At 41.3% G+C, this 26,967-nt stretch overlaps 1 protein-coding gene across 1 annotated transcript in view; it reads right to left on the bottom strand.

The window, feature by feature from the left end:
• Positions 1–26,967, bottom strand: part of GLP1R (glucagon like peptide 1 receptor) — an 82,551-nt gene that overhangs the window by 24,155 nt on the left and 31,429 nt on the right. The window contains exons 5-8 of the mRNA XM_077812185.1: positions 9,922–10,031; positions 4,007–4,113; positions 1,433–1,488; positions 492–733 (exon numbers count right to left, since the gene is read on the bottom strand). Of these exons, the coding sequence (XP_077668311.1) occupies positions 492–733; positions 1,433–1,488; positions 4,007–4,113; positions 9,922–10,031 (515 nt within the window). The remainder of the gene's footprint in view (positions 1–491; positions 734–1,432; positions 1,489–4,006; positions 4,114–9,921; positions 10,032–26,967) is intronic.

Below are 26,967 nucleotides of genomic sequence, written 5' to 3'. Positions count from 1 at the left end.
CAACATGCAGGGGGAAAAAAACCCCTTCTCTTGATGTTTTCTTTGCCCCATGGGGACAAACCTCCAATAGGACAAGAAACACAATGGGGTAGCAGGTTTCAGGGTAGCAGCCGTGTTAGTCTGTATCCACAAAAAGAAAAGGAGTACTTGTGGCACCTGAGAGACTAACAAATTTATTTGAGCGTAAGCTTTCGTGAGCTACAGCTCACTTCATCGAATGTAGCTCACGAAAGCTTACGCTCAAATAAATTTGTTAGTCTCTAAGGTGCCACAAGTACTCCTTTTCTTTTAAATGGGGTAGCAGTTATTCATAGGTAACAAAACTGGGATTGCATGACTAGAACTGTATAAAGTGTGCCAAGGGATTCAAAGGAAAACCCTGTGGAAGTGAAGAAAATATTTTGGACAAACCCCAGTAGAAAGTGAAACTGCAGAGTTTCATGCAGCTGATGGACCACTGACCTCAGAAGCAGCATGACTCCTGCCCCTACCTGGTAGGAGATGAGTCCTTCCCACTGGTGCTCAGGCGTAGCTGTTTTGTACATCCACTTCACCACAGAGTCCTTAATGAAGACAGATACAGCACGTAGGATAAAAGAAGTGAAGAGATTCAGGTGAATGTAATTCCTAGTGCAGTGCAGATGCCTGTAAGAAAAAAGCAAAGCCTGAGTCAGTGAGTGCGTGTAGGCTGCAATGATACCACGGGTATCAATGAGAGTGAAATTGATAGATTCTTTTCAAAATCAGTGGATACCCATTCAGATGAGTCACTGGAAACTCATTACTTGCGAATGGCTGTGGAGATCTGAAACTCTCTGTAAGAAATATTCATCTTTAGGCAGAAACCTGACCTGGAAAATTTCCGCCCAAAAAGTTAATATTTCAGAAAAATAATTGGAGTGTGTGAAAAATAGGGAGTTATAATGAAACATGATTTACAACCTTAATTACAGTGATCACAGCTGAGGGATCTAAAGGACTGGACTTTTTACATAATGCTCCGTCTAAACTATTTAAGTGATCCTTCAGCAAAGAAAACAAGAGTGCAACAGGAATACTTTGGAAGGGTTCATGTGCTGGTGTGCAGCACAGCAGCAGACTATGTTAAAGTATCAGTCGCCGTGAAGGGAAATTATCATACATATTAATTATCACTTAGACAACAACAAGAGAGGACTACATTCATCAACAGCATCCTGAGAGGATCGCAAACATCTTCCATGAGTCTAAAAGAAACATGATTTTCACCTTTGTGATGATGATAAAAAACAATGACGAAAGATCATCATCTTCGTGAATTTCAATAGCCAGCTGCACAGACAACAAAATTGCTACCTGTCAAAATGTGTTTTGGGCGGGCAAAGGAAACGGGAGTTGTGTGACTGAAACTCAGCAATGAAGTGCTGTCAATATTTTACCAAAGTTCTCCCACTAATATTTCCTCCCTCAGCTTGTGACAAACTCCACATGTAAGCAGAAGCACACGTGCTGCGGAGGGGAGAGATGGGGGAAAATCTATTAATTTGTTTTTCCATTTAAACAAAGACACATTCTCACAGCTAGGATCAAGAAAGTAGGCAGTGCCACTTGGAAAATTCATATTAAACTACGCTCTGCTGCAAGTGATTATTTTTTATTTCTGAAAAAAATATACTGAGCATATTACAGAGAAACAGTTGTACCTATATTTTAAAGTCCTAACTTTTCAGCCCTGCAACGTTGGCTTAGGAAATAGATTTGGCCTGAAATTTTCTAGATTTATTCAGAAGGCAAAGAAGAATATTTCTGCGAAGTCTGAAGAAGATTCATTAAGCCACTTTTGAGTTACAGGTCATTTCACAATTTAACCATGTTTAACTTTGGTCACCATCTATCTCAAAACTAGCTTGTTGCTACCGCTGCAAACTTTCCATATTCTTAAATCTGCCTGAAAATTCATACACCAGAAAATAGTTTGTAAGTAAATACAGTTACTGATTATCTCCACCGTGGGTAGTTTAGGTGCCCAATATCGCTCCCATTGATTTCAATGGGAGGTATGGGGACTATCCTGTTTCAACTGTTGAATACAGAAGGTTTCTACCACTGACTTCAGTAGGAGCAGGACTGGGCACTACTTGTTTATGAGCATGTTGCCCTCTGTTGGCTGGTTGCACCTTAGAATTAATATAAAGGATATTCTATAGCTAACAGAGATGTTCCTTTAGCTCAAGGTGGAGAATCTGTTTTGGAACTAGGTTTCTACTCCCAGCTCTGCAAGCATGCAAGGTTGCTATGGATAATTAGAAGCAGAGGCTGCAGTCAGAGTCCAACTACAATGCAGATGTTAACTACAAGGAAAAAGAAAAATCATGCTTCCAAATGTTTAGGGTTAAGTCCTTCTGACAACTAGAATTTGTCCTGATAATTATGAACAAGTCGAACATTTTTTGAAATTAAAGGACTTTAAAATGGCTCCTTTTTAATGTTTTTGTGAAACCTCTAACATTGATGCTATTCAATTTTTCATTTTCTTATGTTACAGTGCTCAGGTTTTATAAATTAGGCAAAAGGCAAATACATTTGTCACTTAACACCTTAACTGTTTTTTTGATACTAAAGTTATTTGTTCTTGGATTGACAGCCGAACACGGTGCTCAGCTGCAGGGATTTGAACTGTGGTTGGGAGTTTTGGACATCTTCCTCCAGGAAGTTTTTGAAAACACCTGCCATTTTGTCTCAATCTGCGCCATTTCCACAGCAAAATAAATTGCTCCTCAGGAGTATTTTTATGAATTCTGGGGAGAAGTCATCTCTGGCAGGGGTAATTTAGTGGTAGCCAGAGAGCAGTGACTCTGAATCCCTAATCTGTACTAATGCCTAAACATGTGAATCATCATAATACTCCCATGGCATTGACGGAGGCAGATCTTGTCTTTCTGGGTTTCCCACAAATTTCAACTCAGCGGTAGTCATTGTAAGCCTTCTTTGGCATGCAAAGAGTAGTCACTGGTCCCATGTTTCTCAGCTGGAAAAAGATAGAATACAATAGACCAGGATCACATCTCTGCATTTCCTGCACTTTCTAGATGTCATTCTGAATGCCCCCCTATTTGCACCTGCTGTGCTCAGAATCCCCAAAATTCAGACAAACCAGGCTAGAATCAATTAAATTGCAGCAGGCATGTATGGTGCATTTATGCAGAGATGTATGATCTAGATCAGGCTGCCAGCATTTTTTGATCAAACCTAAGCAATCTAACGTATGTTCCAGGGTCCTTTCAATGGCTTCTCAGTCGCCAGACTCTGTTAATTTCTATGCCCTTCCACAGAATTTGATGGAGTCATACCTAGAAGGAACTAATAGAGAGAGCTGACTGGAGGATGGCAATTCTGTTCATAGCATTGTTAGCAGTGTTTGTTTGTTTGTTTGTTTTTTGGGGGGGGGGGTTGTTCCACAGTAGAACAAAAATCTTTCAAATATTTTGGCAAAAATGGAATTGCTTTAAAGTATCTATCTTCAGATCAAAACCTTGAGGTGTTCATGTGGGGAGGCTGATCTGGCAGGTTCGAGTCCCTGATTCTGATCTCATTTTGATCTGGGATGAGAAACTCTTCTCTGAATCAAGCAGAACAAGGACTTGAACATGGGTTTCCTACCTCCTATGCCAATGCCCTCACCACCCTAGCGTATGACAGAGTCAGTCTGTCCTCTCCCTGCCTTCCAATGAAAATTTTGTCAAACCAATACACCTCCACAAAGCATTTCAGCTTCACTGAAACGGCATAGTTTGACAAATTTTCATTTTGTCAAAAATATTTCAACTAGCGCTCCTAGTAGTTTAGAAGCTAAATATGTTTGGGAGAGATAAGGTGTAAGAAGGGAGCAGGGAAGGGTGAGATGATAAAAGGAGTAGAACGGGGAGATGGTAGACGGGAGAAGCTGAATGTTTCAAAGTCTGATGCTATTTAGACTGGGAGAACAGCATGGCTGCTTCCACTCTGCTTTGAACTGCACCAGGATTACCTGAATCCAAGAAGGATGGCAGTCGCTATTACCAGGGCAGAGAATGAAAGAGCATATCCAATGGTGTAGATGACCGACACGTAGAGGAGTTGTTCCTCTGGTGCGTCCTGACAGCATAGAAGGAAAGAAAAGACAGCACTCATTGGACCTGTTTCTCTCCTCCCATCTCCCCATCACCTTCCCGCCAACCCTACTTTGATGAAACCTACTATTTTTCCACCCCTTTATTAGGTGCTCAGAGGCCCACATTACAAATCAGAATCTTCCACTTTTCACATTCCTCAAAAACAAAAATCCCACCCCAACTTCCCATTCAAATACAAGGGCTTTGAAGCAAGTCCAGAAAGTCAATAAAATGGGGCTATTGCAGAACAAGGCTGAAGGGAGTGGAGAAAGGAGTGAATTCCAAATGCAAGGAACACTGTCCTTCCTATCTAGATTGCCATACAGACACACACATCAACACATCAGTTCTGCAACAGCAGATAAAATTTCTGAAGCCAGCATTTTCAACCGGGGATGCCTAAAGCTATATTCCTTAATGCCATATTTAGTGGCTCCTTTCATATCCAAGTTTGAAAATTTTGGTACATATCTTGGGGAGAAAAGATTTTTGTAGAACATACAATAGATAAGAGATAGGCCTGAATCATGATGTTTGGGTTGTGGGGCAGGATTTAGATCCTGCATTCTGATTCTGGCTCACCTCTAATCACAAATCTATTTCCAAGACTCATCCATTTTATTTTTCCACTTTGGATTGATGACACTACAATTACTGAGCAATGTGCACTGTGCTATACCAAAGACGACACTCTCCCAGCTTCAGAAATAGGTAAAACCATTCACAGGCACACAGCACAGCATGTGAGGATTCAGACTGAGTGCAGAGGCCATCACTGACAGGTTTTGTGGAATAATAGTGTTTTAAAAGGAAGGATTTGAAGACTGCTTAGTCCAGGAGGAGAGACTGTCAGGGTCACAGCCTGGCACAACTTCTGAGACTCAACAGTTTGAAACATCAACGCAGCCCAAACTGATGTTTAATGTTTAAAGGACATGATGCCTTCTCTCTCATCTTGGAGGATGTTACATTAAAACAAACTTTAGGGTGATGGCAAAACAGTATTTCCTTGTGATCTTTGTGCAGAGCCTCCCTCAGACATTCCTAGCGGGTTTGTGTTTGGGGGATGCCCACAACATGACAGTGATTTTTACTCAAACTAAACCCCCTGTGGTTGGATACATGTTGTGATAATTGGGCCTAAAAATTTAACCTAATTGTGAGCTCAACTGTAAAAAGTACATAAAAGTTCATAAGATGTCACAATAACCTATAACACCACGTACTGATGGGAAAAGGTATCAAAGGGAGACAGAAGGATTGAATTAGTCCAAACAAAAAAAGCATACTAATATAACTCAGGATTGTGTTAAGATCATACCTGGTAAACAAGAAAAGCATGGAACCAAAAATCTGAACCAAAACTCATGTTTCAGAAACTATGCCTAACTCGTGGACAAAATAATGAGGGGATAGGCTATTTCACCCACCATTCCCTTGGTGGGGTCCTTAAGAAAGAGACTTTGGGAAGAAAAATGAGCTACTGGAGTGAGCTTCACCATCACCATCACCACCTCCTGGGACCCCATGCCTTCATCCTCCTGATCCTGAGAGATATCCTGACCAGACTGGGTTTCAGAGAAAGACTCAGATGACACTGCCACCCTTACCAGCTCCAGCTGAGTCCCAAACACCATCTGATATGAAATAGGATCGGACTTTAACATAAGACCATAAGAAAGGCCATATTGGGTCAGACCAAAGGTCCATCTAGCCCAGTATTGGCCAATGCCAGATGCTTCAGAGGGAATGAACAGAACAGGTAATCATCAAATAATCCACCCCTTGTCACCCATTCCCAGCTTCTGGCAAAACTGAGGCTAGGGACACCATCCCTGCCCATCCTGGCTAAAAGTCACAGGTTGACCTATCCTCCATGAACTTGTATCTAGTTCTTTTTTGAACCCTGTTGCAGTCTTGGCCTTCGCAACATTCTCTGCCAAGAAGTTCCACAGGTTGACCGTGCATTGTGTGAAGAAATACTTCTTTTTGTTTGTTTAAATCTGCTGCCTATTAATTGCATTTGGTAACCACTAGTTTGTGTGTTATGAGAAGGAGTAAATAACACTTCCTTATTTACTTTCTCCACACCAGTCATGATTTTATAGCCCTCCATCATATCCCCTTAGTTGCCTCCTTTCCAAGCTGAAAAGTCCCAGTCTTTTTAAGCTCTCCTCATATGGAAGCTGTTCCATACCCCTAATCATTTTTGTTGCCCTTTTCTGAACCTTTTCCAGTTCCATTATATCTTTTTTTGAGATGGGGTGACCACATCTGCACATAGTATTCAAGATATGGGCGTACCATGGATTTATACAGAGACACTATGGTATTTTCTGTCTTGTTATCTATCCCTTTCTTAAGGATTCCCAACAACAGCAGCAGCAGCAGCTCCAGCCCATCTCAACTAACTTCTTCTCTTTTCCCCAGAAGGACTGTTATTACAATCTCTGATACCCTCTAAGAGTGTCAAACAAGAGGGTTTTTCCTTCTAAACACTCCAGCTACAGAGAAAGGGAACAAGGGATGTCGTTAAAATAAAAGTCTTACTTAATACGTTACATTTCAAATGCCTTAATTGCTTTTCCTCCTTCTCTTTATTTCCAATAAGAGGTAAAAATGATTTTTAATTATGTGTTTGCCAGGGTATTAAGCAGACTGAGGTCTCTGCAAACCAAACCCACACCTTCTTTAAACACAGTTTAATGTTGGACATTGACTGGGTTAACACCTTTAGCCCATATATTCCATCTACATTAATACAAATGCATAAACATATCTGAAAAGCAAGCAATTAGGAGTTCTGCATCTGCTAAAGTGGAAAATAGAAAGAAACATGGCAAGCAATTTCCATATCAGGAGGTGACACAGTGTATTTAGGGTTTAACATAATTGCCCCCTGAAGCACTGTATTTTATGGAAATGAGATATGTATCAAATGGCCAAGTGCTGCCAAAAGGCATTTGTCTGCTTAGCAGCTCTCAACATATAGTTAAGGAAGAAGCCTTAAACTGCAAGTGGAATAAAAAATGACCAGGCATGCAGTCTGTGTTAGGCTAAAGCTCTCTTGATGCCACAGAGCTTTGAAGGAGTGGGACAAGGGGTGGGGCTGCAAGTTAGGGGATTGCTTACATTTCCTAAACTTTCCTTCAGATGTGTTGAATTTCTCTTCTTCCCTTTCACAGCCCTTTCCAATTTGCAATCTTCCTGCTCCCTATGAAGGGTTGTGGCATTGCAGAACAGGGAATTCTAGGAGAACAGGAACCCCTGACAGTTTTGGGCATCTCCTATATCTGAATCGTTTGTCCATGTCTATACTAGAGCACGGAGCTCCTTGAAACAGGGACTGTGCACTCAATAAATAGGTCAGAGGCAAAGGGCTAGTCCTATAGCATGTTGAGAGCTCTTAACTTCTCCCAAGGTCTAGTGCATTACAGCCAGGAAGTGAAATTGACCAGTCTAACTTTGCTGACCAAGTTCAGCTAAAGTAGACAGAGAGCATAAATCATAGAAATGTAGGACTGGAAGGGACCTCAATAGTTCATCGAGTCCAGTCCCCTGCATTGAGGCAGGAACAAGTATTATCAGACCATCCCAGACAGTTGTTTGTCTAATTTGTTCTTAAAAACCATGGAGATTCCACAACCTCCCTAGGCAATTTGTTAACTAACTTTACAGAAGAAGTTTTTCCTAATGTCAATCCTAAATCTCAATTTAAGCCCATTACTTCTTGTCCTGTCCTCAGTGGCTAAGGAGAAAAATTTATCACTTTCCTCTCTATAACAACCTTTTACATGCTTGAAGAGTGTTATGTCCCCCCTCAGTCTTCCCTTCTCCAGACTAAACAAATCCAGTTTTTTCAATCTTTCCTCGTAGGTCATGTTTTCTAGACCTTTACTCATTTTTGTTGCTCTCTTCTGGACTTTCTCCAATTTGTCCACATCTTTCCTGACATGTGGCACCCAGAACTGGACACAATACTCCAGTGGAAGCCTTATCAGTGCCGAATAAAGGTGGAAGAATTACTTCTCAGGTCTTGCTTACAATATTCCTGCTAATACATCCCAGAATGATGCATGTTTTTTTTGCAACAGTATTACATTGTTGACTCATATTTAGTTTGTGAGCCACTATAACTCCCAACTCCTTTTGTGCAGTACTCCTTTCTAGACAGTCATTTCCCATTTTGTATTTGTAAAACTGATTATTCCTTCCTAAGTGTAATACTTTGCACTTGTCCTTATTGAATTTCATCCTGTTTAATTCAGACATTTTCTCCAGTTTGCCAGGGTCATTCTGAATTCTAATCCTGTCCTCCAAAGTGCTTGGAACCCCTTCCAGCTTGGTACCATCTGCCAACTTTATAAGAGCACTCTCTATCTATGCTGTTATCCAAATCATTTATGAAGATGTTGAATAGAAGGAGACCTAAGACAGATCCCTGCAAGAACCACTCAATATGCTCTTCTACCTCGATTGTGGCTCACTGATAACTACTCTCTGAGTACAGTTTTCCAGCTAGTTGTTCACCAACCTTATAGTGGTTCATCTAAGCTAGGATTCTCTAGTTTGTTTACAAGATGGTCATGTGAGACAGTATCAAAGGCTTACTAAAGTTGAGATATATCACATCTACTGCTTCCCTCCTATTCACAAGGCTTGATACCCTGTCAGAGAAGGATATTAGGTTGATTTGACATGATTTGTTCTTGAGAAATCCATGCTGATTGTTATTTCTTTATTTTCTTCTAGGTGCTTAACAGATTGATTATTTGCTCCATTACCATTCTGGGTACCAAAGTTAAACTGACCAGTTTATAATTCCCTGGGTTGTCCTTATTCCCTTTTTTCAATAGACAGATACTAGATTTGCCCTTTTCTAGTCCCCTGGGATCTCTCCCATCCTCCACAAGTTCTCAAAGATAACAGCTAATGGCTCAGAGATCTCTTCAGCCAGTTCCTTAAGTAGTCTAGCATGTATTTCATCAGGCCCTGCCAGCTTGAAGACATCTAACTTATCTAAGTAATTCTTCACTTGTTCACTTCCTATTTTAGCCTCAGATCCTACCCCATTTACACTGATCATAATCATAGAATCATAGAATATCAGGGTTGGAAGGGACCTCAGGAGGTCATCTAGTCCAACCCCCTGCTCAAAGCAGGACCAATCCCCAACTAAATCATCCCAGCCAGGGCTTTGTCAAGCCTGACCTTAAAAACTTATAAGGAAGGAGATTCCACCACCTCCCTGATGTTGCTATATTTGTCATCCAATCATTGCTAACTTTTTTAGTGAAAACAAAGGCATTTGGCCATTGCTATGTTTTCTGTTCTCTTTCTTTCCTTATTAAATAATGGGCCTACCCTGTCCTTGGTCTTCCTCTTGCTTCTCATGTATTTGTAAAATGTTTTCTTCTTACTCTTTATATCCCTAGCTAGTTTAATCTATTTTTTTGCCTTGGTCTTTCTAATATTGTCCCTACATGCTTGTGTTGTTTTTTTTTATATTCATCCTTGGACCTAGTTTCCATTTTTTGAATGACTCTCTTTTTAGTTTCAGGTCACTGAAGGTCTCCTGGTTAAGCCAAGGTGGCCTCTTACCATACTTCTTAACTTTCCTATGCATTGGTATCATTTGCTTTTTGTGCCCTTAATAACGTCTCTTTAAAAAAATACGAATGCTCACTGGGGCCAGTTAGAGAGATCAGGTTGAAAAGGCTGATTTCAGTAGGAATAATATTTAAGTGTTGACTTATTACAGTTTTTTATAGGCAAAACCTCTTCCCCTTACCCCATCTGATGCCTCACATTCAGAAATGTTCTTCCATGGCAGGGTGGAATTCTCCTTCAGCAGCCAAGTGCCCTCAGGAGTGCAGAAACGGTAAACTTGTCCATGGAGCACTGCCAACGACAAGGAGGGAAAGAACACAGACTTACAGGGGAGAAGAACAGAACAACTGCGAAGCTTAGCATAACCTCTCCCCTCACCTGTCACCTTATTACAGCTGTTCTTCACCGTGCTCCTTTCCTGTAACAAACACTTCAGTTCATTCATTCTCACAGCCAACTGTGTATGGCTTCCAAGAACAACATTACAAAAAGTACTCCAAAGAGCACTCCAACTGTTCAGCAGCAGCAGCAGCAACCCACAGAGTTTGTGGCTGAAAACAAACCTCTGTTTGGTGAGAAAACTGCATGTATTTTGTTAGGAGAAGAAATGGATCTAAACTGAATGCCCAGATTCAAACACCCCAGAACTTTAGGAAAGTTTGATCCTGAACTTTGTGACTTAAGCTCATCTGTAGGAGGTATGCATATGCGCAGGTTCCTGCCAAAGTCTCCCTGTAAGCTGAGCCATTACAAAAGGCAAAGTTGCCTTACCAGGAATGTAAGCAAATACCCATATTTGCTCAGGAGATGGAGGAACACAAAGACCACATATACCCTCCTCTCTTTGCCTATACTAGTCCCAAAATTAGTAAGAGTGGTAACAGGGAACACTCAAGAAGGGTATACAAAGATGAGCACACAAAAATGTGTATGCTTGGACAAACCTCTGCTCTAAAAATTGAGCACAAATCTCTCTAAGCTTCCCACACATTTTTTACTGACAGAAAGAGAGTAAAACCAACAACAAATCAAGAGCCCTTTAGAGGCTGTTAGAAGTCTAGTGCTATGAAAAGAGAAAAGATTAAAAGGCATAAAATAAAACAGAACTATACTGAACCAGCAAAATAAAAGTAGGCAGAGTGGAGAGCTTTCAGATACATTGTAGTACAGGGAACTTTGTGCTGGTAAAAGTCTTATCCATGTATTTAGAATATACTTTCTCATTATGGTATGCAAACATGCTGGAGACTCAACACTTATCCACAAAACAGGTACAGCAGCAGCTTCCTAAACACTGTAGCTTGCTAAAAATGCCTCAGCCTCAATCTAAACCACCTCTTGGTTAAGAAGGTACCATAGTTAGATCACCATGGCCAATTCAGCTCCTGCCCTTTGCTGAGACAGCAGTGTGACATGGACACGTACCCACTAGAAACTGACCTGAGAGCATTAATTCATTTTACATAAGTCATCAAAAAGTCTTTTTATTACAGCTTTCACTATCAATTTGATCCGGATTGAACCTATATCCTGTTGCTAATATACCAAGCCAACCAGTTTCCTGCTTACTACAAATTTGAGCGGATCAAAACTCTAAATTTCTGTTCTGTGGGAAATTCTGACATTTAAAAAAAGAAAGTTAAGTTCCAAATTGGAAAATAAAGTCAACATTTTCTGTAAAACAAAATTAACAAAAACAAATAATTTGGGGTTAATCAAAGAGTTCTGATAAAACCAAAATGTTTCAGTTTTCAATTTGATTTTAAAATTAGGTTTTAAAAATTTAAACTTATAATACAAAATAATATAATTAGTGATTGCACTGTAACTCATAATTGCCTTGGTAACTGGTATTGTAATAAGTATTGTAATTGGAAATTGGTATTCTAACTGGCATTTGGTATTATAACTGGTGTTAGGATATAGATATTCAGGCCTGTCTGTAAAGGCCTAGCCTCCTAAGAACTTAGGTGTATTCTTATCACTTAGCAAGTTATAGAGGTATAAAAGAAAAAATCAAAATCACTGTCTGCCAGTGTAAGGGCCTTCTCTTACTGTGACAGTCTGAGGCCCTGTTCTTAGGCTAAGGCCTTTGGCTAAGCAGCAGAGACAGCCATAAGCTGGGAAGCAAACGGTCACATCTTTACATTCCAAACAAGTCACATTGAAATAAGGTGCTATTCGGCTGTTAGAAATACACTCCTGTCCTGATAACGCCTATCACCTCCAGAGAAAGAGAAGTGCCTAGAAAATGTAAAAGGAAACTTAGTTTGATAGCATCCGGTCTGGCAAGCACTCATTTATCCACAGCTGAGATGTGAAATCCTCATTTCTGTATTGTTCTATCATTGTAGTCCCCATTTCCCATTGTTTGTCTGTATAATTTCTGTCTGGTTCTGTGATTGTTTCTGTCTGCTGTATAATTAATTTTGCTGGGTGTAAACTAATTAAGGCGGTGGGATATAATTGGTTAAATAATCATGTTACACTATGTTAGGATTGGTTAGTTAAATTTCAGTAAAATGATTGGTTAAGGTATAGCTAAGCAGAACTCAAGTTTTACTATATAGTCTACAGTCAATCAGGAAGTGTGTGGGTGGGGAAATTGGAATCATGTTTTGCTAAGGTGGGGGGGAATGGGAACAGGGACACAGTTAAGGTTCTGTAGTCTCATAGCTGGGAAGGGGGACACTAAGGAAGGAAACTGGAATCATGCTTGCTGGAAGTTCACCCCAATAAATATCAAATTGTTTGCACCTTTGGACTTCGGGTATTGTGGCTCTCTGTTCATGCGAGAAGGACCAGGGAAGTGAGTGGGTGAAGGAATAAGCCCCCTAACAACTGGTAGTGAAATTGGTAACTGGTTTGCTTGTTGGTAATTGGTGTTCCATAATAGGTCATTGATTTAGTACTTTGTTTTTAGTATTATAGTTATATTATTCTATAAAATTATAAGCTAGTAGAGAATTTTCTTCAGTAAGTGTGTCTCTCTCTCTGTGTCTACAAAAGACAGAAAGAAAGAGAGGAGGCCTGTGCATATAATATATTTCATATTCATTAACCACTTTATTTGAATGCTTCATCATTCACTCCCTTTATTTATAACCTGTGAAAACTGTAGGGGATGTTGCTGCATTGCCAGAGATTGCTTGTTAGGTGAACAGTAGTGAACATAAAGGGTTAATTTTCCTCAAGATTTAGTGGATGACACATTAGGCAGCTGAATTGCTGCAGAGAACATTAATGTTAGAGCCACTAAATCTACTCCAGAAGTCAGAATAATGGCGGAAATAAAGGAAAGCTTTGAAATCTACCCAGAATGCGTTAGTAACCTTGGACTGAAATGAAAGGCCAGCTTAGCAGTTCACCTTTAAGATGCTACAAGTTCATCTTTAAAATATTACAAAACAAAATGCAGCAATAAGCCAATCTGGACCATACGACCCTTCATACTTCAGCTGCAGTGTGTCTACCTCACTGGCTTATTGTAAAACTCTCTACCCAAACCATTTACAAGATGAGGAGTTAAAATGTGGGGTGACCAAGATGCATCCACAGGCCAAAGGAGGCTAAGGAGTCCAACAAAGAGGCCCAGGTGCCTCTTGTTTTTAATACCACATGCTGGGGGATGCAGAGTCTATGAAACCAAGTCTGTAATGATCAGCCTTGACCCAAAGCGAAATATACTATCTTTTAAAAAAAGCTAGATCTAAATGACAGTCCCTTATTGCTTCTTCAGGATCCAGTTTTTTTGTACTGTAATTAATTATATAGAATTTAAGATCAATAAGGGTATGTCTACATTGCAGCCGGGAACACACTAAAAAAATAGCAGTATGGACATTTGTGGCACTGGTGGTGGCATGGGCTAGTTGCCTGCATCCAAGCTCACGCACACCTCTGAACCCAAACTCAGGAGGCTACCTTGATGGGCCACTCATACCACAACGTACACACTCATGTTAGCATACTAGCTCAAGCAGAGCTCATGTGAATCTGCCTACCCAGGTTGAGGAATCACACTTCTGAACTGCAGAGTAGGCCTTTCATTATTTAAACCCCCATTAAGAACGTAACATTCTAGAATTACCCAGTTTCATTAATTCCCAATGTTCTGGAAAAGGTAACAGTTTTCTCTTGAAGGCAGCAGTGACTCTGTAGTGAATGAATACCAACAGAATGATTTGCTGCCACAGATTGACGTGTTCCCTGACCAAGTGACTTGACCTTCAATGGGGAAGACAATGCATTTTAACGGAGGAGTTTCTCCTCCTCTGAAGAGCTCATCTCAGCTCATTCCTAGCTGAGTTTATCATTCAATGTAGCCTGAGCACATAGCTCGCTGGATTATGCGGTCAGTTCTTTGCTGGGGAAGTTAATGTTTAAATGTCTCACTCCCAGGCTTGGTTTTCTTCACAACAAAAATGTACTAAGTCCAGGAATCTTACGTTTGGCTTTGAAGTACAAACTGCAGCTGGCACCATGAAACCCATGAGCAGTCTCAACTTGTTGGGGAAGGGGGGTTCCAGCTTTTCCTGCAAACCTATTTACCCAGCTATATATTTACAGTAGGTTCATCACCACAGTATCCTAAATTATATTCTTAGCTCCTGCACCAGGGATATTTAAAACTGGGCTGAACAGATGCGGAGGAACAATCTTCCACTGGTCAACAGAGGTGCAACTGATCATATAACCAATCAGGAATTTCCCCATCACGTATTTCTGGCTTTAAATATCCAGTAAGCATTTGTTTTCCCCTGAATCTTGTATTCTATTTACAATACACAGACAGAATAAAGTTCTTCTCCAAAGGGGAGGGTGACAGGCAGAAAGGAATCGTGCTGCATAATCAAGAGGAGGTTGCTGTGGATAAAAGGTAGCACTGCCTCCTCCACAGTTCCGTGGAGCTCCATGCTGGAACATTCTCTGTTCTATGTAAGCTTCTAACTGTACTAACCCTGTTCCCCATAAATGGCACATCAAACTCCCTTTATGTCAGGATGCAGTTTTGGTTCCTCAGTGGATCTTGTATTTTATATGTGCAGACAATATTTATTATTATACTCAAAAACTACATTAAGAACATTAAAGGTAGAAAGTCAAGCACTTCAAAATTAGGAAATGCCAGCATTAAGATTGCCAATGCAAAGTTTTAATTCAGCCCCCTTGTCCATATATCATCATCATACAATTTTTAATTACACGATCATTCACTATTTTTCCACAAGGCCCTCCCTGCCTCATTCAGTGCCCAGGATGATTAGTGCTCACAAAATAGGTCGCTATTCCATATTTCTTTTATCCTTACAACTCAGTGTGTGGCTCTAGGCCTTATTTAACCACCCCACACAACCTCTGCACTGAACACAGAATTAGTAATTTCCTCATGGACTTGTTTATGGTGCTCTCATTTAGTATCTTAGTTCTATAGAAAGACCAATGCATTAACCTTCACAATACCCCAGTGAAGTGAGGTTGCATTATCTTCATCCCCATTCAGGTACCCAGAAAATGAACAGTCACCTGTGAACATTTTGGCTGAAGTGACTTGCCAGCATCACCTAGGAACTCTGTGGTAGAGACAGTTCTCCACTGCAGCATTCAACTGCCTAAACCATGAGATTGTCCTCTCTCTTACAGCACTCCCCTGCCTCATTCATTAGTCACCTTCCAACTTCTGCAGTAAGCAAAGTAGGGTCCTACAAACAGTCTCCTTCACTACACAACCCTGATTTAATTCCCAGAATACCATCCATCATGCGCGCTGAAGCAGGCAGAGGTCTCAGGGTCTGTCACAGGATCAGCAAAAAGCACATCTGACGCCAGGACAAATACCCCTTTCCAAATTTCAACTCCATCCTCTAAAGCAGGGAGATGCTAAAGCTTCTGACCAAAAAGTTTGTACAGATTTTTTTTTTTTTTTTTTTAAATAGGGGCAAAACACCATTTTCCTTAATCTCAATATGGGAAGAAGCAGAAGCTTTTTGGCTAAAACTTCCAAAAAATAATTCAGTTTTATGCAGCTTCTCAGCACGGAAAATTTCAGCTCAAACAGTTAAAGTTTGGCAAAGTTAGAAACAATTGAATATCAGATCTTCGGAAGCATCAAGCAACTTTAACTGTAGGTATTGCTACCTTGGCTGACTACAGTTATGGACAGGTACTAACACATCCATTACAAACTTAATTTCCAACCCAACTTTACTACACTCAAACCTATCTCACTGAAGTTTTCCATCCCATATCCTAATCCTAAGATTCGATTCTCCTAAAAGATTCTATAGTCAGTGTATCCCACATTCTCTGCCTTTCCTCTCATGTGTCCCTCACTGTCTATAGGTAACTAGTCTCTTTATGGGTTTGAGAGCTCCTCTTCTCCTGCTGAGGTTAAAATCCTCTCTTTAAACATCAAAATCCACAGCTAATTGACTGCTCATGTGTATAAACTTGGAAGGGCCCTTTGTCACTCATCCACAGTGAGGGTGAGGACAATCTCACAGGAGTCTCTCTCCATTTGTATTCACTTGACAGCGATTGTTGCCCCACTTCACTAAGCTCTAGGGACAGTCATCAAGCAGGTTTTGTGTATGCAAGTCAGTTTTTCCTGTAGGACCAATTATGCTGATTGAGCACTTGCTCCTGTTCTTCCCTAACTCACCTCTTGTTATTTTGATTGTCAGAAAGCAGAATAAATTAGCTCCAGAAAGGGAAAATGAGGCTGGCAACAAGCCAACACCACGGTCATTATCTTCATGGAAGGAGCCATAAAACTGGGTTTTCTCATAAACATGCCACCCATAAGGACAAACAAACAAAATTTTTCTTTTTCAAACAAAATTTAAGGTGATGAATACAAATTCTAAAAGTCAACATTTGGAGCTTGTTTGAGGATGAGTTTTTATTTGCCATAATTCCAGAATAAGCGACAGGATCTCTTGGAGGGTGGGAGGTGGAGGATTTGGCTATCACAGAAAACTCTCAGGGGGAAGTGCACAGCAACAAATTAGAGGGAAAGGGTAACAATGCAGATAAACAAGAGAGTCTGTGTGTGAGATTAAAGGAAAACTGCAGCCATTTTGCAAAGCCTAGCACTTTTAAAGTTAAAACTGTTTGTGAAACTGTTTTGAAATGAAAGGGGGATTGATTTTTAAAATATATATATATATTTTATAAAATAAAACTATTACTAGGATGTCCTAGACTGTCCATACATATAAGTCTGTGTACATCTTTCTATGAAAAGTGAAATTTGGTCTCAGAAAATCTTTGTATTTTTCAATAAATATTATGTACTAATATGTAAGGGATCCAAAAATTAAGATGAACACCACAATAAATAAAAAAGGCAAAGAGTTCCAAACTCATTCAATCCTGGCAATCTATATTCACAGGGGGTCTGATTCTGCTCTTACATGTATGTAACTCTACCTGACTTCAATGGCAGTACTTCTGATTTACACCAAAGAGATCAGAATTAGAATGTGTGTGTCTCTGTCTGTCTGACTCAGAGGAAGACAAACTCTTAGAATTCAATAGTGTAAACTGAAACACTGCTGATAAATACTAAATTTACCTAAATTAAAAAAAAAAAATCCAGTCTTTGGGGCTTGGAATGTGAATCTTCCAACTAGCTGGTAACTTTCAGATAATAGCCTTAGTCCCTTTTCAGCAAAACACTTGCTATACAAGATTAATGCTTAATTCAGAACTTTAGTTACTAACTAATGACTGGATTAACATTCTCTTTCATCAATACTTAGCAAGAGCATACTTTGTTTCTATTAAAAGATGTAAAGTCCCCTGTAATGAGATGCTATATATTTCTTCACCTGAGACTTCTAATGAAAAAACACCTCGGTGGGGAGTTGTACTTCTATATAATATAATAACTATAATATATTTCTATTTATTTTAACTGGAAAGGCCACTCTGACCAAAAATAAAATAAATAAATAAATAAATAAATCCTGGATAACAACACAGTCCTACCAAGTATATAAGAAAGTACTGACATTTCAACACCTCCCCATGCCCTACACACACCAAGCTGGGACAGTTGCCCTGAGCTTGACACATATATACCTCCATTGTGTACCTCCTAATGAAATTTCTGACTGTTTATTCCAACAGTCCATATTTTTGTCCTTGAAACAAGAGTGGCATATGTTCTAGAGTTTACCATCTTATAAACAGATGTAGGCTGATAAAGTCAGAGGTAAACTTCCTGTCAGTGAGTGAGTTTTCATATTATTTGCAAAGTGAATTTGTTGATTAGATTGAGACAACTTTTAGTCCAGGGAAGGAAATTTAAAATTTGAATTGCTTTAATGGGGTTGGCAAATGCAAATTAACATCTCTTCTGGGGAGATAATCTGGCCCCGTTCAAGATCAAGTTAACATTTGAAAGCCTACTACAAACTTTTAATTTTGGTGTAAGAGGGAAAGAAAGTGTAGTGAACCCTCTTGCTGACTTTTACTTTATACCATATTTTAAATGAAACTCCTTTTAGAGGGTGTTTATGTAATAAAGAAGGAGACCTTACTGCTGTGGAGGCCTAAACCAAAGAAACTTCTGGGGGAATTACCCTGCTCCTTTCAATCCCACAATTTGGAATCTGTTAGAACATTTTTATGCAGTAGACACCTAACAGGGACTGTGTGAGAGTTCTGTTTTTATGGCATCATCTTGACTCAGAGGTCCACAAGCTGTGGTGCGCCCCACCTGGGGGGGGAACAGAGGAACATTCAGGGGGGTGAGGCCAGCCCCCAAGGCAGGTGGGAAGGGAGTACCACCCAGCCCTGCTATGCCCCCACCCTAGCCTGGGTGCCTGATTCCCAGCCCGGACCGCGGCTCAGCTCCATGCCCTAGGTCCTGAGCATGGCTGTGGCTCGGCTCCCAGCTCACGGGGGGAGGGGGAGGGCATGGATAGATTCTATTACTGGGGGCGGGGCGGGGGAGCGTGACAGAAGAAGTTTGGGGACCACTGTCTTGACTGGTTACAAGGCCACTGCACAGCCCGCTGCTACTGGGCAGCCCACTGAAATAAGTGAAAGTTATCCAGGATCATAGTGGATTAGGAGGCCAGCTGAATCAGACAGCAGGTACCTCAGCTAGGGATGGATCCTGAACCAAAACCCTGGACACAAAACATCCACAAACTTCAGGTGAGTTTGGCGCCAGATCTGAATTTTGTGAGCTGGTGTCATCTCTATTTATAGCTACTAAATGTAGGTATCAGTAGCAACCAAAGATCTTGGATATGGTGTTTCATTATAATCTACTTAATGCTTATGTTTCAAATAATGTAATTTAAATCAACAGACGCACACCCCCCACAGCCACTAACTTCCGAGCTACCTGAAACAATAAGAAGAGAGGGAACATATTAGCTGTCATAGGGTACTGAGCTATGGCTATGCTCCACCAGGCTGCAGCTAACCTTTATATGCCCCAGTATACATAAAAACAACTGATGTGGTTACTGTGCACATACGTCGTGTTTGGAACCACTATCTCTGGAAGATTTTCTATTTAAGAGGATTTAGTGCCATTAAACAATAAAATATCAGAACCCCAAAGGACATAAGTGTAAAATGAATTGTACTAGCGGCTCCAAGCTTTCCAGGTCCATACAGAATTATTGGCAACTGGCCTTAAATTTTAAAAAAGTAACAATACTGAGATGCATAGCCAGTGACAGTAACTGGATGCTTTCTCTCAAAGGGGCACTGCTATTTTCCTTTAATATTGCTAACTGATGGTACATCGAGGTACACAGTTGCCCTCAATTGCACCCATTTAAATACACTGACTTCAGTGCATACAAAAAGTCACAATATCTTCAGCCATATTTTATGGTTACCAGATTTCCACAGGGTTACTTGTACGTAACTGAGTGCAAAACGTCACTCTGTAGTTTTACTAGTGAGCAAATCTCAACAGCTTTGGCTCAGGCAGAAAGGCAGAAGTTCCTCTGAAGCCTTTGTGTTCACAAAAGACCTGATCCAAAGCCTACTGGAGTCACTGAAAGCCTTTACCTTGGCTTCTCTGGGCTTTAGAGTTGGTCTAAAAGTAGGCTGGAAACTTCATGGGAACAGGTCCTCTAGAACATCTGTCAGGACTAAGGAAAACCACGACAGAACTGTTTCACATATGTCCAACATTTCCAACACAGCCCTGTCTGAGACCAGGAGATGCAGACACTACTATGGAAATAAAAAACAGAAACATGTACCTCAGTGTCCTCAGACTTTGAAGATTAAGTTTTGAGCACCAGTTCAGGTTAGGCTTTATTTTATCTAAAGTGGCTCGCTAAGCACTGTGTTACTGGGCTCCTGAACAGACGAACAGGTCATGTTCACGAGCACTGAAAATGAATGACAGGAGGGAGAAAGGATAGTCCAGCAGTTAGGATGTTAGGCTGGGACTTGAGATACCTAGATTCAATTTCCTGCTCTGCTATAGACTTTGTGTGACCTTGGCTTCTCTGTGCCTCAGTTCCTCATGTGTAAGATGGGGATAATAGTATTTCCCTGGGGCATAGCGGTATTGTGAGGATAACTCCCTTAGAGATCACGAGGTGTTCAGCTGCTGTGGTGATGAAGCACATATAAGTACCTAAGGCAGAGAGGCAATGGAAATGGTTCTGGATTATCAAAGCAACTAAACAGTTAGGTAGAAGGACTTCAATATGGTGTCAGGTTCCCCAATCTGAACTTCATGCAGCAGGAATATAAAAGGCCTGCTTCATGTGAATCACATTTGCTACACAGCCTCAACAGGAAAAAATAATTTTCACATCATCTTTAAAGTATTTTGACTGAAATGCTGCAATCAGCAAATGCTCCCCATAGCAGAATGCCCTGAGACTTGCCCACAAGAAGAACAGAAAACAGGTAAGCATCCTCCAAAGTACGTCTTGCGGTCATTGCCAGATGCAGTCCTGGAAACATTATCTAAACAACTGCAGTACACACACAGTGCCAGCTTGTGCTGAAGTACCAGGGGACGCAAATGTTTGGTACCTCATATAATGAAGACGGGAATAAGGTAGTACTTTAGTGACTGGTACACTGGCCTGCTCATCCCTACTGTGATGCTGAGCCTCTCTGCTGGGATGTGGTGCACAGCAGCTGCTGACCTCCCACTCAACATGCAGTGAAGAATGAACTGCTCTAAACCACAGTGTCTAGCTAAGGTACTTGTGTCATAAATATAAAGGGAAGGGTAAACCCCTTTAAAATCCCACCTGGCCAGAGGAAAAACCCTTTCACCTGTAAAGGGTTAAGAAGCTAGGATAACCTCGCTGGCACCTGACCACAATGACCAATGAGGAGACAAGATACTTTCAAAGCTGGAGGGGGGGGAAGAAACAAAAGGGTCTGGGTCTGTCTGTGTGATGCTTTTGCCGGGGACAGAACAGGAATGGAGTCTTAGAACTTAGTAAGTAATCTAGCTAGATATGCATTAGATTCTGTTTGTTTAAATGGCTGAGAAAATAAGCTGTGCTGAATGGAATGGATATTCCTGTCTTTGTGTCTTTTTGTAACTTAAGGTTTTGCCTAGAGGGATTCTCTATGTTTTGAATCTAATTACCCTGTAAGGTATTTACCATCCTGATTTTACAGAGGTGATTCTTTTTACTTTTTCTTCTATTAATATTCTTCTTTTAAGAAACCGATATTTTTTTCATTGCTTTTAAAATTCAAGGGTTTCAGCCTGTGTTCACCTATGCAAATTGGTGAGGATTTTTATCAAACCTTCACCAGGAAGGGGGGTGCAAGGTTTTGGTGAGGATTTTGGGGGGAAAGACGTTTCCAAACGGGCTCTTTCCTAATAAAAAAATACCGGTTAGACATTTGGTGGTGGCAGCGAAAGTCCAAGAGCAAAAGGTAAAATAGTTTGTACCTTGGGGAAGTTTTAATCTAAGCTCGTAAAAGTAAACTTAGGAGGTTTTCATGCAAGTCCCCACATCTGTACCCCAGCATTCAGAGTGGGGAAGGAACCTTGACAACTTGTATGGCTTCCGTCACCACATCTGACCCCCTCACAATCTAATGCATTTAATCCTCACAAGCCTCCTGGGAGGTAGGGCAGCACTACCATCCCCATGTTACCAATAGGAAACAGGTATAGAAACACTACAGCCCAGATTCACAAAGGTACTTAGGCGTCTAAGTTCCAGTTTTAGGCTCCACTGTGATCCAGTATGCCCCTGCTCACCTGCTAACTAAGCCTGTAGGTGCCTACACTCACCTGGCACCTAAATTCCAGCTGTAAAAATTCCCTAGGTGCCTAAGTTTCTGCCTCTGAGTATGCACATGTGCACTGCTGCTTCACTCCAGGCATCCAGACACTTATCTCCCACCTAAGCTCAAGAGCTATGCGCAAACCAGGGGAAGATAGGCAGGCAAATGCCTACATTTCCTGGGGGAACTAGTCTGGTAAGTGAACCCTGAGCACCTACTGGCTCATGGCCATTCAAAATGCAGCCTGAGACAGAGGAGGTGGTGGTAGTTCCCTCCTTGTTACTTGTAGCCCAGTGGTTAGATCACTCAGGTAGGATGTGGGAGATCTAAGTTCAGTTCCCCTTCTGCCTGAAAGGGAGAAAGGACTCAAAGAGGAGAAGCCCACATCTCTCAGGAGAGTGCCCTAATCAACTGAGCTATGGGATACTCTGACACAGGGTCCCTCAAACTGTCTCGTTTAAGTCGTTCCACTGTGTATCAATAATTAAACAGATCCTGGAGCAGAGGAATTGGACCCTGGGTCTCCCACCTCCTAGGTGGGTACCCTAACGACCAAGCTATAGAGTCATTTGCATGCTGTCTGGTCCAGTGACTAATTATTTATCCAAAGTAGAGCAGCTTCAACGAGAGAGACTGAGGGAGCACCACATAGAATCAGAACTGGAAGGCACCTCGAGAGGTCATCTAGTCCAGTCCCCTGCACCCGTGGCAGGACTAATTATCTAGACCATTCATGACAGGTGTTTGTCTAACCTGCTCTTAAAAATCTCCAATGATGGAGATTCCACAACCTCCCTAGGCAATTTATTCTAGTGCTTAACCACCCTGACAGTCAGGAAGTTTTTCCTAATACCTAACCTAAACCTCCCACCTCAGAGTATCCCATAGTTTAGTGATTGAAGTGCTCTCGTTACAGGTGTTCAAACCCTTGTTCAAACCCTTTCTCCCACTTCTGCAGACAGTGGGGAATTGAACCTGGATTCATCACCATCCCAGGTGAGTGTGCCAAGCACTGGGCTAACAGTCATAAGGCAAGCATCAATAACCCCCTCCCATTTAGCGTGGCATAACACAGATGCCTCACTCCTTCTCCCAAGAAACTAGATACCTAAGCCACCTGACTCCAGAAGAGAGGTTTCTGGTTGGGGATTGAAAGCAAAGATAGATGCCAAACCCTGAGAGGTCCAGGGCTTGGGACATACCCCTCTTGTTGGCATCTTCTATTGGCTAGCTTAGGTGACTTCCTGCCTAGCATGCTGGCTACGGTGGATTGCATTTTCAGGTGCCAATTTCCCCCATTCATTGTATGGGAACCTCAGGCTTTGCAGATTACAGTACTGTACCAGTGATCTTCTAGGCACTGCAACACTGGGTGTCACAACACTTAAGTCCCTTTGTGGATCCAAGCCTGCATGACTTGCTTAAAGTCACATAGGAAGTCTGTAGTTGAATACAGACTAGAGCCCAGATCTCCCAAGTCCCTGACTAGCACTAAACCCTAAGGGCTAGTGCTTCCTCTGGTCTCAGGACCATGAGTGACCAACCCCCTGCTATTGGTTACAGCAGATTCAACCAGGACCTTAGCTGATCAACAGACATGTCAGCCCAGACAGCTTGGGGCGGGGAACCACTCGTCTAAGTCTGGCAGAGGGCAAAAAGCTGATATGAAGTATGACTTAGCACTTCTCAGATTCATGTCATTGTTATTTAATTCACTGGAACTGGGTTCCTAGTTCTCTTCAGCTCCTTCAAAAGTTCCTGACTTGATGCCTAAATATGAATTTAAGTGCTTAATTTTAAGCACATGGATTTGAAAATGCAGGCATTTGCCTCCCCTCAAAGATAGGGGGAGTAAGAGAAAATTCTCCCATTTACTTTAGAATAGGAGAGTAGCCTGTTCGGACCCTCCCTGGTCAGGGCACTAAAGCATAGGCTAGCAGTTTGATGCAGGCAGAGTTTCAGAAGCTACCACGCTGTGGGACACAGTTATACCTCCCTGAGAAAAGTTGGTGGCTGCAGACAGAGAGAAGGGGAGACTGCTGACAGCATCAGGGATTGGACTAATGGCTAAGTGGATGAAAAAACAATCATTTTCAGCTTCCTGTCCTGCTAGTCACCCTGCGGAGCTACATGTGTCAGCAAAGCCATGAGTCAGGCTGGTGCTAAGACTGATAGCCCATCAGAATAGAGTGAGGGAGAATGAGACCTGTGAATGAGAAAGACAAAGTAGCTGCTCAAATACAAAGTTGGCCAAGTCTGCAGTATGAACAAGAAGAGTTCCTGCATTACAAAATCTCTCACTGCAAGCACTCACAGTATGGGCTCTTTTTCCAGCCCTCTAATCCAACTGGCACCAGTTCAGGCTTGTTAATGTAACTGGCTAAATGGAATCTGATTACCTTTTAACACAAAATGATCATTTTAAGCAATTACTTGGGGGAAGAGAAAAAAAACACACACAACAACATCTATCCCAAGCCCTAATGTGATAACTATCTAGGCCAAACAGTACAACAGGTTTTTTCCATTTACTTTGCTTTCTATGTTCTACCCCCAGCAGGAGCGGCGGGTCACACTCTCCACAGCATCTGCAATGGCTACAGCCTCACTGCACAAATTGGGAACACAGGAATTGCTACACCAGATCAGTGGCCAATAGCAGATGTTGAGAGGAAGATGCAGAAAATCCTGCAGTTGACTGACCTGTTGACAAGAGAAGTTACTTCATAAGGGGCGGTCGACACTGAAAAGTTACATCGGCATTGCTATATCTCACAGGGTGTGAAAAAAATCACACGCTAAAGACTTAATTAAGCTGACTTAACCCACAGTGTAGACAGGGCTAGGTCAAAGGAAGAATTCTTCCATCATAGCTACTACCTCTCAGGGAGGTGGATTAACTACAGCAACAGGAGAGCCCCTTCTGTCCTTGTAGCAAGTGCCTACACCGAAGTACCACAGCTGTGACACTGTAGCATTTTAAGTGTAGGCATATCCTAACCTCTATCAATGGGATGACCCCCAGGCATAAAGTCAAGCATATTCTTAAGGCCGGGTCTACACTAAAAAATTAGGTCAACCCAGGTATGTTACTCAGGGGTGTGAAAATCCACACTCCGGAGCAATGTACTTAAGCTGGACTTTACCCCCAGTGCAGACAGTGCTAGGTTGATGGAAGAATTCTGTTGACCGAGCTACCACCTCTTGGGAAGGTGGATCAACTATAGCAATGGGAAAACGCCTCCCATCACTGTAGTGAGTGTCTACACTGAAGTACTACAGGGGCACAGCTGCAACGCTACAGCTGTGCCACGGCAGCATTTCTAGTGAAGACATAGCTTAAGAGTCACACTTCTCAAGCTACATTTAACTGTTGCACTTCTCACTCAGTAACATCAGACCTCACCAAAGAGCCTTTCGAGATACTTCCTGAACAAAGCCTCATTTGTAACTTTGTCTCCCTTTTCAGCATGTGTAGAACAGAAAATTAGGGGTCCACACCCAGCAGTGTCAAACCCTATTTTGGATTTATGGGAATGCATTGCTATGTAAGAACACACAAACAATGTGAGTGTGGTTATAGAAGGGAACTGGAGGCTCAATTCACTGCTGTGCTCCATCTTTTGAAAGATTTTTCCTCCAGGGAAAAGACAGTGTAAGGACGCAACTCATCTAGTCTGGCAGCATTTTATACCCACTTGGCAGTGGTGTAAATGACTCCACAAGGTGCAGTGCAGTGATGAGTCAGGCCACGGAAATTCAGACTCCTGGGTTACATTTCCAGCTCTCACAGTAACTTTGTGTGTTATCTTCAGCAAATCACTTCATTTCTTTGTTCCCTTCCTTCCCCCAACTCCCCTTTGTCAAATAGGGACAATATAGGGTCTAACCAGCAATGAAGAGGAAAGGAGATTGTGAGGCTTAATTTGTGTCTAAACTGCTTTTGCAATCCTCCTGGGCAATACTCTATAGAAGTCCAAAGCATTGCTATTATTTTCACTCAAATACTCTGCTTTCAGGGCAATTCATTTTTTACTTATTTGCAAAAGTATATGAAAGATATTGCACATTCTGATAACTTAGTACCCCACAGTATTGCATTAAATTCTGACTCTCTCTTGCAGTGATGGTTTCAAGTGTTGTTAGCAGTCAAATAACTGCACGTAGAGTCTTAAAGACTGAAAATAAATGGGTTTGCTGGAGGGAAGGAGTTTAATCCTATAAGTAGGTTATTAGATATCCAAAAAGATTAGAGTTATTGGGAAGAGTTCTGGAGCATCTGATGGGCTTTTAAGTCAAGTAATTGGAAGGTAAAATACATTTGTGCATTAGTAAGAGAAAATCTTTAAATAGCTTGAAAGATTTAATATCTTTATTAATGATCTGGAGGGGATAAACAAAGAGAATATTAATTCACAGATGATATCAAGTTGACAATTGCTACCAACAGCAGAGAAATAATACAAAAGTGAGTGTAAGAAAAATGTTATTCACCTTGGACAAATGCAAAACATACATCTTGGAAAAAATTATCTCCAACATGGGTATTTAGTGTGAGCAAGGTACTGGTAAAGGAGTAATGTGAAAAGTGTAAGGGTCATTCCAGACAGCAAGGGAAAAAGGAGTGAGCAGCTGTGACAGAATATACCTCTACTGTAATAATCTTGGTATAAGGTATGCCTTTTAAGGTATCATCTGAAAACTCAATTTGCTGATCAGTATTGTCCTGTAAAATAGGTGTGGCAACATTGTATGTGAAGTTCTAAGATGCAACTTTATGGTGTTAACACCACATGTTTCAAACTCCACAGTCCCGCCCAAACAGAAGCTGGCAAACAGGTCTGTCCTAAACAAAGGAAATGTGTGCTCTGCTTAATTTGCATTTAAGCAGTAAACACGGTCATCATCAAGCAGGAAGGGAACACAAACGAAGTTCAAACAGGTGGAAAAAAAACAGCAGGGAATATCCTTCTAC

The sequence above is a fragment of the Eretmochelys imbricata genome, chromosome 3 (assembly GCF_965152235.1).
Source record: "Eretmochelys imbricata isolate rEreImb1 chromosome 3, rEreImb1.hap1, whole genome shotgun sequence".
Classification (NCBI taxonomy): Eukaryota; Metazoa; Chordata; order Testudines; family Cheloniidae; genus Eretmochelys; species Eretmochelys imbricata.
The sequence above is the reverse complement of the archived record's forward strand: the minus strand, read 5'-3'. Positions and strand labels throughout refer to the sequence as shown.